This window comes from Lonchura striata, chromosome Z (genome assembly GCF_050655825.1).
Source record: "Lonchura striata isolate lonStrDom1 chromosome Z, ASM5065582v1, whole genome shotgun sequence".
Lineage (NCBI taxonomy): Eukaryota > Metazoa > Chordata > Aves > Passeriformes > Estrildidae > Lonchura > Lonchura striata.
Genome location: NC_140740.1, coordinates 61,121,638 through 61,138,567, shown reverse-complemented (window position 1 = coordinate 61,138,567; position 16,930 = coordinate 61,121,638). Strand labels below are relative to the sequence as shown.

At 40.8% G+C, this 16,930-nt stretch overlaps 1 protein-coding gene across 3 annotated transcripts in view; it reads left to right on the top strand.

Moving 5' to 3' along the window:
- Nucleotides 1-227: 227 nt before the first annotated feature.
- Nucleotides 228-16,930, top strand: part of NTRK2 (neurotrophic receptor tyrosine kinase 2) — a 193,519-nt gene continuing 176,816 nt past the window's right edge. The window contains exon 1 of one of the 3 annotated variants that reach the window (XM_031507311.3): nt 228-579. In XM_031507311.3, the coding sequence (XP_031363171.1) occupies nt 371-579 (209 nt within the window). In that variant the 5' untranslated portion in view covers nt 228-370. Of the gene's footprint in view, nt 580-901; nt 959-16,930 lie in introns of those variants that run through there. The other 2 variants (XM_021534431.4, XM_085566788.1) reach the window with 2 other exon arrangements.

The following is a 16,930-nucleotide window of genomic DNA, read 5'->3' as shown; positions in this document are numbered from 1 at the left end:
CAGCCTCCGCCACCTGCCCCCTCCGCCCCGCGCGTTTTGCAGCATCATCGGCAGCAGCCGCGGGGGCAGGCGGCGCCGCTGTCCGCCCGCGGGGCTAGGGGCAGGTGCCGCGCCGGAGGCCCCGCTCGTCCCCGTCGCCGCGGCGCCCAGCGCCGGCCCCCGCCGGCCCGCGCGGCGCCCGGGGCGGTCAGAGCCCTCAGCGGGGCGGTCAGAGCCCTCAGCGGGGCGGCGGAGGCTGCGGCTGCGGCGCGCCCATGTGAGCCCGGCGTGCCCGCCCGCGGCGCGGAAGGCTGCGCACCCTCCGGCCGTGCGCCCGGCAGCGGCGGCGGCGGGAGCTGGAGGAGGCCGTCGGGGCAGTGCTGGAGTGAGCATGGTGTCCTGGCGGCGGAGGCCGGGTCCCGGCCTGGCGCAGCTGTGGGGCTTGTGCTGCCTGGTGCTGGGCTGCTGGCCGGCTGCGCTGGGCTGCCCCGCGTCCTGCGGGTGCAGCTCCTGGCGGATCTGGTGCACGGGATCGTCGCCGGGCATCGCTTCCTTTCCCGTGCCGCAGAGGAGCGCTGAGGGCGACAATGTTACCGAGATGTGAGTACGGCCCGGGGCCGGGCGCGGGGGCGACGGGCCGGAGCGGGCGGGGAAAGCCGCGGGCGGGGGCAGCGGGGAACTGACCCACGCCAGAGGCTTTTGCTCCGCGGGCGGATGTGGTGGCTGGAAGCCTAAAAGCCCCTTTTGATTTTATTTGGACGCGGCTTGCAAGAGCTGGCGCTGCCAGCCCGTTTTACATAATGAATCCGAATTGTTGGCGATGCAGGTCGCGGGGACCGGGGCGGGGGGTCGGCGCCGGCTGCCCGGGACCACGGGGCAGCCGGGGAGCGGGACGGGGCTGGGGCTTCGCCTCCGACCCTTGCCCCAGCTGCTGCCGCGGGTTGCGCACTGCACATCCGCACCTCTGCGGCGGCAGCAGGTATGAAACGGAGGGATTTTTCTATTTTTTTTTTTAATTTACTTTTTTTTTTTTTTTACGTCTTTCATTCGCTGATCTTATCTCTGCGAACCGAGAGTGTTTGGTGGGTGGCTTGCCCTTCGCCCCAGATTTGTCCTGTTTTATTTCCGTAAAAAAAAAAAAAAAAAAAAAAAAAGGAAAAAAGTAAAGGAAGAGAGAGATGCGGCAGAAAGTGACAGCAAACTGGCTTTCGTACCCTAACCATAGGAATGCGAACCTGCTTTGACCTTCTCAGTGGAGGTGGCTGGAAGGAAAAAAACACAAAACCTGCAGAGGAATGAACGTAGTGCTGCTTATTAGCAATTGGGAAGGAATTAGAGAAACCTAACTGACCGTGAGGAAAAAAGTTTTTTTCCCTCTCATTCTCATGTGGTGCTTCCATCCACGTTGGCCTCGAAGACAGTATTTGATGAGGGAGTTCTGTACCTTTTTGTGTTAAATCCGGCATGGTTTCACAGTTCAGAGCACCAAAGCATTCATGTCCGTTGCCTAAGAAAATCTTTTGCAGAGCAAAAAATTTTGGATACTGGATGTGTAGATGATAGTGCTCAGGAAAAACCTTCTCAAGCTTTTTTGTTTATGTTTCCCTACCCCTGTTTTTCAATTGCTTTCTGTAGCATTTAATGTAAAAGATACCAGCATATTTTTCTCCAATCTATACAGATTTCTCACAATTTATATTCTCCATCCTTCTTCTGTTTTTCAGTGTCTTCTAGAAGAAATAGAAAAGTACTATTGAAATACAGTTGGAGTTTAGATTAAATTCTAGCCTTTGGGCTACATTTTTGCAGTTCGTTGAAGTCAATTTGCTGCATTTCCCTGCATTTGCTTGGGGGGAAGGCTGGAGGCATTCATTTCTACTGCTCATGTATGGCCTACCTTTGGGAAATTTTTTAGGACCTGTGATACAGAAATGGTCTTTCTGAGTTATAACTGTTATTGATTCAGATGTTTCTGCAGATTGCTTAAATAGAAAAAAAAAATACCTTGAACTATGCATCTCTGATTATTTTTATAGGCTGTGGTAGCCTTTTTATGCAGTGCATTCTGTTTAGAAGTAACAGAGCAATTCTCATCTTGAATTTAATCTCTGGTTTGAAAGGCCAGAACAGAAAACACATATTGTAAATATGTTTTTTTCCATGATGAACTAAAATATGTCTAGTCTTTTTACATTGATGCTTTTGGTGTTAATTTTTCTGGGTTATTTTAAGCATCATTGTCTTTACAATGCTTTTTGGTTTTTACTGTATCATTCTGTGACATTGCACATTGTTTTGTTTGGTGATCTAAAAATAATTTTGAGTCATGGATTTCTCAGGAGATGCTGTTGCACATATTTAAGATGGTATTTTCTTGTGTGCTTTTAACATAAAACACAAGGACCCCTTAATTAGTTTATAGACAAATTAAAGATTGAACTGCAGTAGCTGTCATGTTATTTCATTGTGTGAAAGCACAGGAGCAGTTCTAATACAGTTGGTACAGATTGTCAACGTGTTTATAACACCACAGATCTTGCTTAATTCTAGCTAAGAAACAGGTTTAAGAGACTGGAGTGTTACATTTTACTTGTGTAGCTTCAGGCCTGGTTCTTCTTTTATGTTCTCTGCAGATACATTCCATTGGTCTCTGGTGGAATTACTCTTGGTATAAATAACATGTAAAAAGTATAAGACAGTTAATTTGAAGAATTTATTCACATGTATTTTATGAGTATCTATTGAAATCAATCCTTCACTTGTTAGTTATGTCCTGGTCTTGACAGGAGTGCATCCTGCAGTCCTAAGCAAAACATCCACAGGCACCCGGGGCGTGGGTCCTGATTGAGTTCTTTGCCACACATACTGGGAGCGCTGGATTAACTGCATGGTTGGGGTGTGTATGTGAAACCCATGGTGGTGCAGAGGATTGGCTATAGGCCAGGTGCATGGCATTGAGCAGGCAGGATGTGAGTGGGAAGCCAGGGTTTTCCACTTGGCTTTAAGAGATGGAAAAAGATGGGATGGTGCAGCAGGAATAACAGAGATGAGGTACCATGTATCTGGCAACCTCCACCACTTAAGACTCCGGTGCTTCACTGTTTTGGTCCACAGGTGGGTTGTGCTTTAGAGTTTATAAGCAGTCTCATCCAGTCCGGCTATTTCTTGATTCCTGCTCAGATTCAGCATCCAAAGCTATGTAGAGGGTACTTCTGCATCAGCCCTATGAAGGCCAGCTGCTGAAACTTGGTGTGGGAGGGCATAAGAGTATTTATGCCTGGTGCTTTCTTAGTCATCTCTCTCACTCTTTCCCTTCCTGGCTGTTTTTGCATAGTGTTCTACTACAGTAAATGAGACAGATTTTATATTTGCCTGGTTGGTTAAGATGATGGTGTGGGCTGGTCTTTATCTGGAAAACAAGTACTGGTGTTTATCATAACACACTGTACTTGTAATAATTGTTTGGTCACTTTGGTATTATTGGAGATAAACTGAACTCCAGAGTGAGATCCTGCATTAGGATAAATGGTATCAGTTATTGATACATTAAAAGCTAAGGACCAAGAGTGACAAAAGCAAAATTGCTTTATCAGTTTTGTAAAATCCATTCATTGTAGACACAATGGCAAATAAGCAGGCCTTGTTGAGATCACTCATGCAAAAATATTAATAGGATAGTAAATGAGAATTTTTTAGAGTGGTCAGGACTTCTGTAATATTTTCAGGACCACTGTAATATTTTCTCATTAAGGAAAATGTATTGCTGTTGTATCTCAGTGTACATGACTCTTCAAAGACTTTGATTTAAAAGTGCCATCTTGCAGTACAAGTATATTCCTGGCCTAGTTTCACAGTTCTGCTATCAAGTCATTAATATGTTTATTTATGATTATTCAGGTGGATGAGGTTTGAAATTAATTGGTGTTTTTCAGGAAGAACTGCTTGCCAACAAAATAGTAGGTGACTTTTAAGCTCTTGCTTATTAAAAGGGAGGTGATTGTGTATTGCGTACATTTCAAAACCACAAAATAAATTTCTAATGCAGTTATATAAAGCACTCTAGAATTGTTAATAAGTAAGACAGGATAAGTAATTTATAGAGTAAATTATTTAACAAGTCATGTGAGCTTGTGCTAAAAAAAAAGAGCATGTTTAAATTCATTGAAGCTAAGAGCTGTTGGTATTTTGAGTAGTTTTTATCCTAGATTTTGAGACTGTTGTAGATTTAATGTCACATAAAACTGTCTATGAGGCTCCTCAGCCTCTAGCCCCTTCCTCCTCAAAGCAACTTCTGTACATCATTGCATGACTTGGCTGGATTGAGAAGTTATTTCTGGTGACTTGGAATTGTATAATAAAACATGAGACACTAGGCTACTAATTATTAAAGGAGTTTTGGACAGTGGGTGACATAATATCTTCATTTCAGAATTTGTCTTTTTTTTTAAAAAAACCTTCCTTTAAAGATCTGGGTAATTGGTTAAGGTGAGTTAAAGGTAAGCACGGTGAAAATCAGTTTTGTAATTTCTAGGCTCTTAAAATATCCAGGATCACAAAGCACTGAATTTTGTATTTGTTCTTTTTTTTGTATGTCTTGTTGTAGACATTGCCCTTCTGGTTTGTGAGAACTGATGGGGCTCCTGAGGGTTTTCACTGAGGCTGTCTCAATCGGGCAGAGACAAAACAGCTCATGAGGCTGGAAGAGAGCATCATCCTTCAGGAGGCAGTCAGTGTTGGGCAGGGTGGCAGGAACACAGTCTCTCCCTCAATATATTTGGTCACTCAAGAGTTTTGAAAAAGGTTTGGGATGTATATACTGAAATGAAAGATTTGGTCTTGAACACATTGTTTTCAAGAAACTTCCATTTTTTTTTCCATACTAATGAGAAAATAGGGCTTGGCAGTGCAGCCTGTAATATCTTTAGGATGGCATTTTCCAGATTTCTCAGGTTCTATTTTTTCTTCATTATTTTTATGCTGACAAGTGTAACAGAGAAAGTAGCTTAGCGATATTCTGGATCCCTAATCACTGTAGAGCAAAAAAAATTACATAACTGAACATGGACCTGATTTCTCCATTTTGGTTTTCATTTTTAAGTAAAGAGGGATCCCCTATCTCCCCTTATTTTTTTGGATTGCAGTTCTTTCTCTCATGTTTGTCATCTCTCCCTACACAAATGTCTAAGAGTATGGGCCCTAAGGTGTCATCCAGATATCCTTGCCTGAGCAGAAGTATAGCAGGAAATGGAGCAAAGAATTCTAAAACTGCTTCAGTGTGTTGTTGATGTGAGATGTATATTTAGCTTGTTACTGCTGAAAAACTGCCCTTTAAAAACTGCCCTTTAAAAAGCAAGGCAGATTGTATAAATTTACTAATTTACATGGATTTCAAATGGAGAGATAAATCCATAGAGATTTGAAAGCTTCTACTGCTTGGGTTGTGAATATGCTTTTTTCAGGATGCTGTTATATTTGTGAAGATCTCTTCATCCAGATATATGTAGTACATCACTGCTGTTAAATTATATATGATCATATATAATTGGGATGCATCTTAATTCCTGGTTGATTGTGAATTTATATTTTCAGTAACTGCAAAAGGCAAACCAAACTACTGCCTGTCCTGAAATGCACATATGGAGTTTTTGTGTTTTAGCTACTGTTATTCGTAATATTATGGTATCACAGGACCATAGAATGGGTCAGGTTTAAAGGGAACACTGGTGGGATCATCTGGTCCAACCTCCCTGCTCAAGAAGGGTCTACTAGAGCATGTGGCACAACGTTGTATCCAGATGGTTCGTGAATATCTCCAGTGAGGGAGGCGCCACAACCTCTCCAGGCAATCTGTTCCAGTGCCTGGTCATCTGCACAGTAAAGAAGTTCTTCCTCATGTTTGGTGGAACTTGCTGTGCATCAGTTTGTTTCACTGCCTTTGTCCTATTGTTCAGCACCACCAAGGAGAGCCTGGTTCTGTCCTGTTGATATTGTTCTTTCAGATACTTCCATATATTGACAAGGTCACCTCTGAGTGTTCTCAAGGCCCAGCTTTTTTCACCTTTCCACGTATAGGAGATGCTTCAGTCCCTTAGTCATCTTCATAGCCCACTGCTGGTCTCTTCCAGGAGGTTCATGCCACTCTTGTCCTGAGGAACCAGGACTGGGCACAGCACTCCAGATGTGCCTCACCTGGGCTGAGTAGAAGGACAGGATCACACCCCTCACCCTGTTGGCAATGCTTTTCCTAATGCACCCCAGGACACCATTGGCCTTCTTGGCCACCAGGACACACTTCTGGCTCATGGACAGCTTGCTCTCCACCAGGTCCTTCTCCTCAGAGCTGCTTCCCAGCAGATCTGCCCCCAGCCTGTGCTGGTGCTTGGAGTTATTCCTCCCCAGTGCAGGGCCCTGCTTTTGTCTTTGTTGAATTTCAGACAGCTTTTCTCTGCCCATCTCTCTATCCTCTCAAGGCTGCACTCTGGGATATTGGCCACTGCTTCCAGCCAGGTCTTCATGACCTGCTGAGGAGGCATCTGTCTCTTTGACCAAGTCCCTGCTGAACAAATTAAACAACACTGGGCCCAGTGTCTCCCCTTGGGGGACACCACTTGTGATGAACCTCGAACTAGACCCTGCGCCACTGACTGCAGCTCTTTGGGATCTGCCATTCAGCCAGTTCTCAATCCAGCTCACTCTCCACTCATTTAGTTCTCACTTCCTAAACTTGCCTATGAGGATATCATGGAAGACAGGATCTAAAGCCTTGCTGGTGTCAAGGTAGAGAATAGCCCTCATCCATCCAAGTAGTTGTCCCATCAGGTTGGTCAAGCATGATTCCCCTTTGCTGAATCCATGATTAATTTGGATCACCTTCTTGGCATCCATGTGGATAAAGATGGCTTCCAGAATGAGGTACTTTCCAAGGATCGAGGTGGAGCTGGCTGGCCAGTAGTTCTCTGGGTCCTCCTTTTTGCCCATTTTGAAGACTAGGGTGACATTTACTTTCTTCCAGTCCTCAGACACCTCTCCTGATTGCCATGACTGTTCCAAGACAACTGCAAGCAGCTCAGCTATGGTGTCTACCAGCTCCTCCTCAGCTCCTTGTGAATGCATCCCATCAGGACACCATTTTTTTATTTGTTCCAAGTGTCCTGTTGCTGCTTTCACTTCCTGTGTATCTCCAGCTTGTACTTCACTTATGACAGGAGTTTTTTGCTCATCCATGCAGCTGTCTTGCTCTCTATGCTCCATTTCTTACTTATCAGGATGCACTGGTCTTCAGCCCAAAGGAGGTCATGCTTGAATATTTATTGATCAGCTCTCTTGGACCCCTGTTCTCTGCAGGGCCTATTCCCATGGGATTCTTCCAAGAAGATCTTGAAGAGGCTAAAGTTATCTCTCCTGAAATACAGGATTTCAATCTTACTTGCTTCCCTGCTTCCTCCATGCAAGGTGCTGAACTCCACAGTCATCTCATGATCCCATTGCACAATTGTAGTGGACTTACTGGAAAGGAGCCATGCCATGGAAATTCAGCATTTCTATTTTTATTACTTTCTTGTAAGAAAATTACCTGCATTGAGTGTTGATCATGGACGGAGGCTATAGCTGAAACTTAAATATTTTTAATACCAATTCAGCTATATATGTTTCTTTGTTGTGTTTTCATTGTTAGGATAAATTCTTGGATATCATGTTTCAGGTCAATATTATTTTTTTCCTAGACAAGGCCTGAATTAATGAGATTTTTTTTTTTTTCTTAAGAAGTAAGATAAAATAGAAGGAAGCAGGCCAAAGGTGTCCAAGGTATTTTCAGAGGCATTTTCAGAGATTGTAATCTTTGAGTGGTGTAACTTGAACTTTACTTTGCTAAAGCGCACTAATCCTGATCTTGCAAGGTAGTTAGATGCTTTTTATTTCAGAGGGAAGCTGAGGCTAGGATTCTGGCCTATGTAAAGTCAGTGACAAAAATGAATGGAGTTAGTGTTTCACCAGCATAGTTTAGTATGTATGGAAAGGGCGAAAAGAACCTTGATTCAGGCATTTTCCCACCTTTTTAAACTTTGGAAGAGATGGGGCTTGTTGCTCAATTACTTGATGTGTTTTTGACTTGCTGTTTTTTTTGCCTTTTATGTATTTTTGTTCTGTAAGAATATTAAATATGTTGAGATAAGTGGAAGCTAAGATTGAATATTCAAGCAGGAGCCTTTTACAATATTTTAGATAATTTTGCTTTGGAATAAACCTCCTTGTGCAAAAATAAAGTTGCAGCTCCTGCTATGGATTTGTTGAGGATATACGCTTTATTGTATAAAGTTGTCTGATATATAAATAAAATAAAGGAAATGAATTAACCAAAGTTAAGTAAATCTATTGCTGAGACAGACAACAGTGAAATGGTAACACTTCTGAGCTCCTTATGGAAGAATCTGTCCATAGAGCTGTAGTTGAGGCTGGGAAAGTTACCTATTTTTCCTCTTGGTTTGATAGGTGAGCCAAAAGAAATCTTCCAGTTTTAGATGTAAAATGAAATTAGTTTTACCTTTTTAATTTCCTAACCCTGCCTGTAAAATTAAGTAAGGCCATGTTCAGCAGGTATCTTTTGGAGCATGGCTACCCCACATTGCACAATAAGATTCATATGAAGATTGCATAGGGTGTGACTTCCCATTCTTTTGCAACAACCGTCTGGTTTTCTGAATGCCAGACGGCGCGGCAAGCATATGTGGATAAATCATGTGCACATACTGGGCATGTCAGACTTACTGGGCATGGACTGGAAGACCTTTCCGCAGAATGTGCTCAGAGTGTCATGCGCTGGACCTACTAACCATGTCTGGGACTATCCCAGGCCTCGGCATATAAAATCTGGCAACTCCCTACTAACTGTGTAGCTAAGACACTTAACTCAACTGGCTACTCTCCACAATGGAGAATGTGCTTCTTCCAGGAAGTGATTCAGGAGGCTAAATTAAGTTCCCACTGCAAATTACCCCATGCAGTTATCCCCTTCCATCTCCACTGATTATAAAGAAAACACCGGGGGCTTAGTTCACTGGGGTGAGGGACAAAAGCAAGACCTTCCTCTTAGCAAGCAGGGTTATAGTGTGGAGTAAACAGATTTTGTGGTCCTATGTGAACCATTTCAGCATGTATGTGAAGAGCTGCTCTGCTAGAAGCAGAGCATGGGTCTGAACTAAGGTCTTGCATGTCAGCATCTTAACTACTGGTCCTGTATGGTGTACAGATGTGGACTACTTTGCTTCTTCTGTCTGAGTTGCCTTCTTTGGCATAGAACATTCAAATGTGCTTTTGGGTCAGAGAGCAGGACAGTCTGTTTAGCTAAGGAGCTGTGATGCTTATTCGTGTAGTGAGACAACTGGGTCCTGCTCTAGCTTCACTGAGTGTTAAATTACAGCAAAAATGAGAACAGCACAATTGGGTGAGGTGGAGATTGCCCTCTTTCAGATGGCTTTGTAAATATGGTATCTTCTGAGAGACTGGAATCATTTTTCCTTAGGGAGAGAAAGAAATTTAATTTGGTGCCCTAGATGCCGCTGGAGCATTATTCACAGCATTTCCTCCAAATCTGTGGTCTTCAACCTCATAAAAAGATGTCTCCTTTTTTTCTTTTTCTTGTTTTTTTTTCCTCCCCCACTCACCAGGTGGGTGAATAGTCTGCATATTCATCTCCTATTTTTCTCTCCAGTCTTGCCTCTTCTAATATTTAGAAACAGGTTTTGGAACACATACATACAGTGATCTTCACCTGGTAAATATATATACTGTACCCTCCCGGTGGGAGCAGTTTTGTTGACTCAGTGGGTCTAACTCTGTAATGTGTATTACAAAAACTATGCATATGTTTTAAGAGTTTAAGTTTAGAATGGTAGTAAGCAAGCATCTTTCTAAGATTCTGTTGTGCACATATCACAGAATATGCTGTGTTGGAAGGGACACTCAAGGATCACTGAGTCCAGTCCTGGCCCTGCACAGCACCATCCCCAAGGGTTACACCATGTGCTGAGAGCATTGTCCAAATGCTTCTTGAGCTCTGTTTGGCTGGTGCTGTGACCTCTTCCCTGGGGAGCTGTTCCAGTGCCCAACCACCCTCTGGGTGAAGAACCTTTTTCTAAGAGCCAGCCTAAATCTCCACTGACACAGCTTCAGGCCATTCCCTGCGGTCCTGTCACTGGTCACCACAGAGGAGATATCAGTGCCTGTCCTTCCTCTTCCCCTCATGAGGAAGTTGAAACTGCAGTGAAGTCTGTCCTCAGTCTCCTCTGGGTTGAACAGACCAAGTGGTCTCAGCTGCTACTCATATGGCTTCCTCTCAAGACCCTTCACCCTCTTTGTTGCTGTCCCCTGAATGGTCTCTGACAGTTTAATATCATTCTTATACTGTGGTACCCAAAACTGCACACAATATTCAAGGTGTAGCCAGTGTAAAGTAAAGCAGAACAATCCCCTCTCTTGACTGGCTGGTGATGGTTTTGCCATTATTTATAAATATAACAAAATTACAGCCATTTGGTGAGGAGAAGGCAGCTTTTCATAGGTAGTAAAGAAGGTTGAGGACTAACTAAAGATGTTGCCTTGAGAAGGAGGTGCATGCAGGGTAAGAGTTTAATTTGAAGGCAAAATGGTAGAGGTAATCTGAGGTTTGAAACTGTACTGTACAATGTATAATATATAAAATGTGATACATAATATATAATTAAAATAAATGCTTACAAAAGAGTGTATTTTCCTTATACTTCAAAGGTATAACAGCAAATACAGTAATGAGCAGGCTTTAAGAGTACAAGCTGAGCAGTCTAGAAGGACCATTGCATATGTCACATAGCAGAACAAACAGAAAAAGAGAAAACTTAAAGATAGAGAAATTTGCTCAAAATCTGGCCTAGTACAGGAATATGGAAAGGAAACAGTAGCAGCAATGTGGCAGTCAACACAAGTATTAGAGATATTCTGAATTCTGACAATTGTGCAGAAAGTGTAATAAACACATCATTATGCTAATATATGCAGTGCAAGTAAGAAACTACTTATATTAAATGAAGAACAGGATTCCTCAAGTGGAATAATGCTAATGGAAGAGGCCATGAATTCAAAAGCTTTGCCAGCTACAATGAAAAGTGGACTATACTATAATGTAAATAAATGTGATAAAGTGAAATAGGAAGCTGTGAAGAGCACATAAATGCAAAATGGTGAAGAATGCATTTGAAAGGTAATACAAATGATGTTGAAACATTCTCCAAAAAATGCATAGGCTAAATTTAAGTTGTAAGATTGGTGTCATCATACAGAAAATATCTAGTACTTGTTCTGGTGCTAGACAGGGTGAGGTAAACATGAAAAGGACAACCCATAACCCTTTTGGAATGTTTCAGTAACATAATGTGAAGTTCTATTCATGTATGTTTTTCATTAAAAGATAAGAGTATCTTGGAGAAGACAGAGATCTGTGATCAGGGGTACAGAAGATGTTTCATAGGTTTTGGAAGGGAGTCTAGGAACCATGTTGTGAACCATGGCAGTGGATGGTATAATTTGCAGAATGCAAAACCATCTGCTTGTTGGGTTCTCTATGTAATAATTGCACAGAAAAGGGGTAGAGGATATGACCATATGTAGTCTCTCAGGACTTAAATAAAAACAGAAGGAAGAAACTTTTTGCTGACTAATGGAAAGGGGAATAGTTTTTGAGATGTCAGAAGTCAAATTGTTCAGCAAATGTAATGTATTAGCAGGATATAGATAGATTTTCCTGGATAGAAGCTTTTAAATTTTGCATCTTTGCTCCACCCTTTGGAAGTACTACCTTTTGATCTGTACCTGTGAATGCACACAGTGAATGAGACATTAAACAGAGTAGCAGGTGCAGATGTATGTCTTGGTGATCCAATGACCCAGAGCAAATTGACTTGAGTATTTGATATTCTAATAGCCAGTAATTTTAAAATTAATAAAGCTAAATATTAATGTCAAACAGTGAGAATTTTATATGTGGGAGAAGCCTGACTTCAAAGATTTCATAAGGAATGTTTTATGTTGACTGAAAGAGTCAAGGAATACTGAACATATCAGAACCCAGAGACAGGAAATAAGTGTTGTGGGGGATACTGATATATGTGAGAAGTGCTATCTAATTCTAAAGGATGTGCAGCTACCTAAGATATCTCTTCCAGAAAGTCAGTGTCTGAGTATGGGCACCTGAAAGGAAGAGAATTCCAAGGATTTGACAGCAACCAAGAAGCTTTAATATTTTGATTCATTGAGGGAGGGACTTAAAAAGATGCATATAAGGGATGCTGTCTGAAATCTTACTGTGCTCTTGTGAAATGGATGTTTTTTCATTCTCATTTGCATCAAGGCCAATGACAGCTATAGAGATGGTGTATGCAAGTGCTTAAAAGGCAATATTTGCATTACTACTTTTTAAAGACTAGGTAGTTCTGCAGGAGAAAGAACTGTCACTTATATTTGTATTTATTCATTCCTTTGAGATGCTCTTTTATCCTTGCAAGGAAATGATAACATAATCAACAACAACAATAATAAAGATTTAGCCTTCTGTTGAGAAATAATGGAAAGCCACCTTCACTACTCTCCTTTTGTATGTTAATTTACAATGTGATTTTTAACATATATATTATAAAGGGCTTATATGTGAGTTTAAGACTCTTCCTAGTAATCTGCATAGATTATTTCATACCAGGGGATGAAAATATGTTTTGAAGATAAGAATAAGATCAGAGATTAGGGTATATCTTTTAGAATAATAGGTCATTGTTTGGCCTTCTGACAATAAAAAGGAATATCAACATTTCCAAAATATCTTTGCTAAGGAAAAACAAGACTGTAGCTGTCATGTATTCCTGGAAAAACATAAAAAATTCATGTCTTGATGCAATATCAAATATACAAATTTGGGGATCTCAAAGGGGAGGACAGGTCTCTAAATTGAGAAAATACTTAACTAAGTTCTGCATGCATTTGGGAGAAAGTAATTATGAAGGTGGAGCTCATCAAAAGCATAAATCTTAAATCTGGAAAGCTGCATGAAATGTCTTGAGAGTTTGCTTGATTTGGTAGTCTACTCTCTGAAGAGAATAAAACACCTTGAAGCAAAACCAGAAACATAAGACCAAGGGTGTATTACAGTTCATTTTCCCTGCCTTACAGTAACTTTCTTTAAATTTTCCATTCCAGGCATATTTATTTATTTTTACTTTTGCCTCCATGCTGTAAATTGGGAACTAAGGTTGGCTGGAAAACCATGGACTTCCCATTTTCCCGGCAGTTGTAGTCAAAAGCAAGAGCACAGATCTGCTCCTGCCTTGCCAAAACAAGATTGGTATCTTCACTGAATTCCCATTTTCTTCTTCTTTAAACCGTGGGTTGGCACTAATTGTTCAAGATGATGGCTTTGGAGAATCAATTTGCAATGGCAGCTGTGTGCTACTAATTGTATAATAGTATATTGTTGTGACACAGAATGTCTGGGCCCTGTTTCTTCCTAGCAATTGACACAGCCGCATATCAAGAACAGGGAACTCATGAAATTAACTGATCTCTGACATTGCCTGTGAGATGTTGAGTTCCAGATTGTCCTGAACAATATGTTACCTGAGTATAGGATGTGTGTAGTGCAGGATTTGCTGAAAAAATGGGTATGCCTGTGTCTGTGAAGAAAGATCCCAGAGCCAATTGTCTCCAGAGCTGCTGTACTGGCACGTGGAGAGCTATTTCCTGAAGTCTTCTATGACTTGTGGTTAAATATTATAAATGTGAAGAAAAAGCCCTTAGGGAACCTGTGATAGTGGCAACTAGTTTTTCGCTCTTTGTGAAATACAGGGTGATTCACGGTTTAAAAAAATACAAAAAAACCCCCCAGAAAAACACTGCAGCACTTGTTCAGAGTTTGTCAGGAGACACTGGGCAGCCAAGGAAGGAGTTAAGCACTGGTAAAATTTCTGAATGCTAGGTGGGATGGTCTTGACACACTGCATCTTTCCTGAGTTATGGCATGTTCCTCTAGCAGTAGATGTTCTGTTTCCTGAAGTTATCCTTGTTAAATCTTGCACTTATGGTACCAGATGGAAGAAGCAAAATAGAATAAAAAGATTGGAGTAAGCTTGTATATTTGTAGAATATTTGCTGGGTTTAGGTGTCTATATTACACTCATTGCTTGTTAGGTGTTTCCTTCCTAGAGGAAGCTTGGTACTTCACGGGAAGAGTTCTTGATTGAGCAAAGATTATAGCGTTGATGCCTACATCTGTCTGAAACTCTACATTCCTGATATGCAACTTGTGTAGCTCTGTGCTTAATTTCCAACTGTGAGTTTGTACCACTTCAGCATTATTTTAAACTTGGTTTCAGAAGGGCTACAGATGTAACCCAGTTCAATATGCCAGGTTTCATTAAGTATTGTATCAAGTTTACAAATTTTATGTGATCTTCATGCATAACAATGAATCAGTCCGCATTTGTTAAAAATGCCTCTAAGTTTTAGCCTACCTTTTAAAGAACATGGTATCATATTTGAGTTTGTAAGAAGATATGGCACTAGGGAAGTTTACAATGTTTAATTCTTACTATTAACATACAGCTCTCACAGTAGTCTAGACTAGGGACATACGTGTCCTGTCATTAAATGGTAATTCATCTACTAACAGTTCAATGTCTGAAGTGTGCTGCCTTTGTCCCCTAAAGACTTAGTGAAGAAACAGCTTGGGATATAAAGTTTTTAGAGTTCAGAAACATTTCACCAGTGAGTGTTTATTAATTTTAAAATATTTTCTGTATAAACTAGAGCTAAACATAAAATTGATTTATTTTTTGGAGTGTTAAGAAAATATGTTTCCAATAAAGGGAATTTTTTGGCAAGAGAAATACTTCTGGAGCTGCACTACAGTGTTATTTGCTTGCATCAATGTTATTATGACTAACATTTTTTTTCCAGCATGTCCTTTTTTTCCAGATTGAGTAGTATACCTTAATATATATTAAGCAGGAGGAAATAGAGTAAGTTGGGAAGACATATTTCTGCTGGCCTTTTATATTCAGGCTAAGGAAAAATCCCTTTTAAAAATTACTAAGGAACATTAAATAATCTAGATGGCTTTAAAGATTAGAACCCATTTTCTCTTCGTGCTTTTGCAGTTCAGAAGTTGCTTCACTGAGTTTAAATATACTCTGTATACTTTCACTTTTGTAATGAGCATAAGTGAAGGCCACTTTCTCAAAGGAGGTCTTACTTGGAGGAATTGACTCCTGCAGATCAGGATTTTAAACTATTGTTTCCAAAATTTTGTAGCAGTGGTGAATTGTGAGTGTGTGACATTATTCAGTGTCTGCTGAAGTATGGTGAGATGAACATGCTTTTGTAGGTTGCAATGTGCAGCCTAGGTGTGTGATTCTGAATCGCTTTATTAGAATTAATCAGTAGTTTACAATGGAGAGATTAAATTGAAGGTATGAAGACGATTATTGTTTACTGATTACTCATTGAAGGAGACACAGAATGCTGCAGTATAATCAAGCAAATAACTTTGTAGGCAGCTAAGGACTTGATTTAGAGGTGGCAGCCAGTATATGTGGACTGATATATGTGGTCTGTCTGGTGCTATCCAGCCAGGTTCTGGCAGTGCAACACTGCTGTGATGTGCAGTGGAAGCTTCCAAGCTCTTCACGTGACTTCAGCCAGACATGAGTCAGTATGTTTTTCTTTTGTGCTACAGTAAAAATGTTCTGTTAAAGAATAGGGTTGATATTCTTAAGGGCAGGCAGGCAAATTACATTTCTCAGTGTCGCCCACTGCAAGTCAAAGCTTTTAGAGTATTAATGTTTGATGATAAGTAACATTAAGGTAAAGTAGTTGTGAAGAAGGTAAAAATAGACTCCAGTTAGGGAGAGGTTTTATTTCAGATCTCCCTCTAAATTAAACAGAAGAGCAACTTCCCCTTATAGGGTACAGTTACATCATTCTACTCATTTTCTTTCAGCTATGACATAGCTGCAAAGGCTTAACTTGAAACAGACTTGTTAAGTGAGTAAGGAAGTGTAAGTGGATGTGACTTGCTTATGGTAAATTACATCTGTCTGCTCTTTCTTCAAGGATTTCCAAGTGTGTGAACTTTGTTTTATTGTTGTGTTCTGTACAGAGAGTGCTTTTACAAGTGTATTGCAGAGCAGTTATTGAATTAGTTGCACTTAGACAAAAGTTCTTCTGGGTCCCAACCAGTATGGTTGTGGAAAAGCAATGGTTTCTTTTGGTTCTTTCAGCTAGAAACTGGAATTATAAATCATTCATCTTAGAGAACCCAGTTCCAGCTCAACATAAAAAATGCCCTGCTCTCCCCTACCTAGGGTTTCTTCTAAGGGATGCAATAAGAGAAGGAGAGAAGATACCACAAGCTCATACTACTACTTTCCAAATGTAATTTGTTTGGTGTATTCCCTGATGGACCAATATCAATCTCTTTATATAGATAGTGTGCTTATACTAACATTTGTGTCTGATGTAAATTGTGAAGCTTAATTGGCTTCAGCAGAGTTGAATTATTTTATGCTGAGGCTTAACACATGATGTAATACACTAACAAAATTTTGTGCAACAGTATAAGTTATGTCATGTTCCAGAGTTTCTTGTAGTGAGTGGTTCTGGTTATTAAAGTGATTAAATTGCAATCTCAGATTTGGATAGCAGTGTTTGTCAGGTTTGGTTTTTTTTTCTTTTTTTTTTCTTTTGTTGTTGTTGTTGTTGTTGTTGTTTTTTGTTATTTGTTTGGTTGGTTGGTTTGGGTTTTTTTTTTTTTTGATGGCCTAATTCTTAGTTAGTGCAACTGGTTATTCTGTTTCTTTTCTTTAAATCTGAGTCTCTTCACACTTTGTGTTTCACTGCCCATTCTCCTCAATTCCTCAATTTGCTCTTAAGTCTC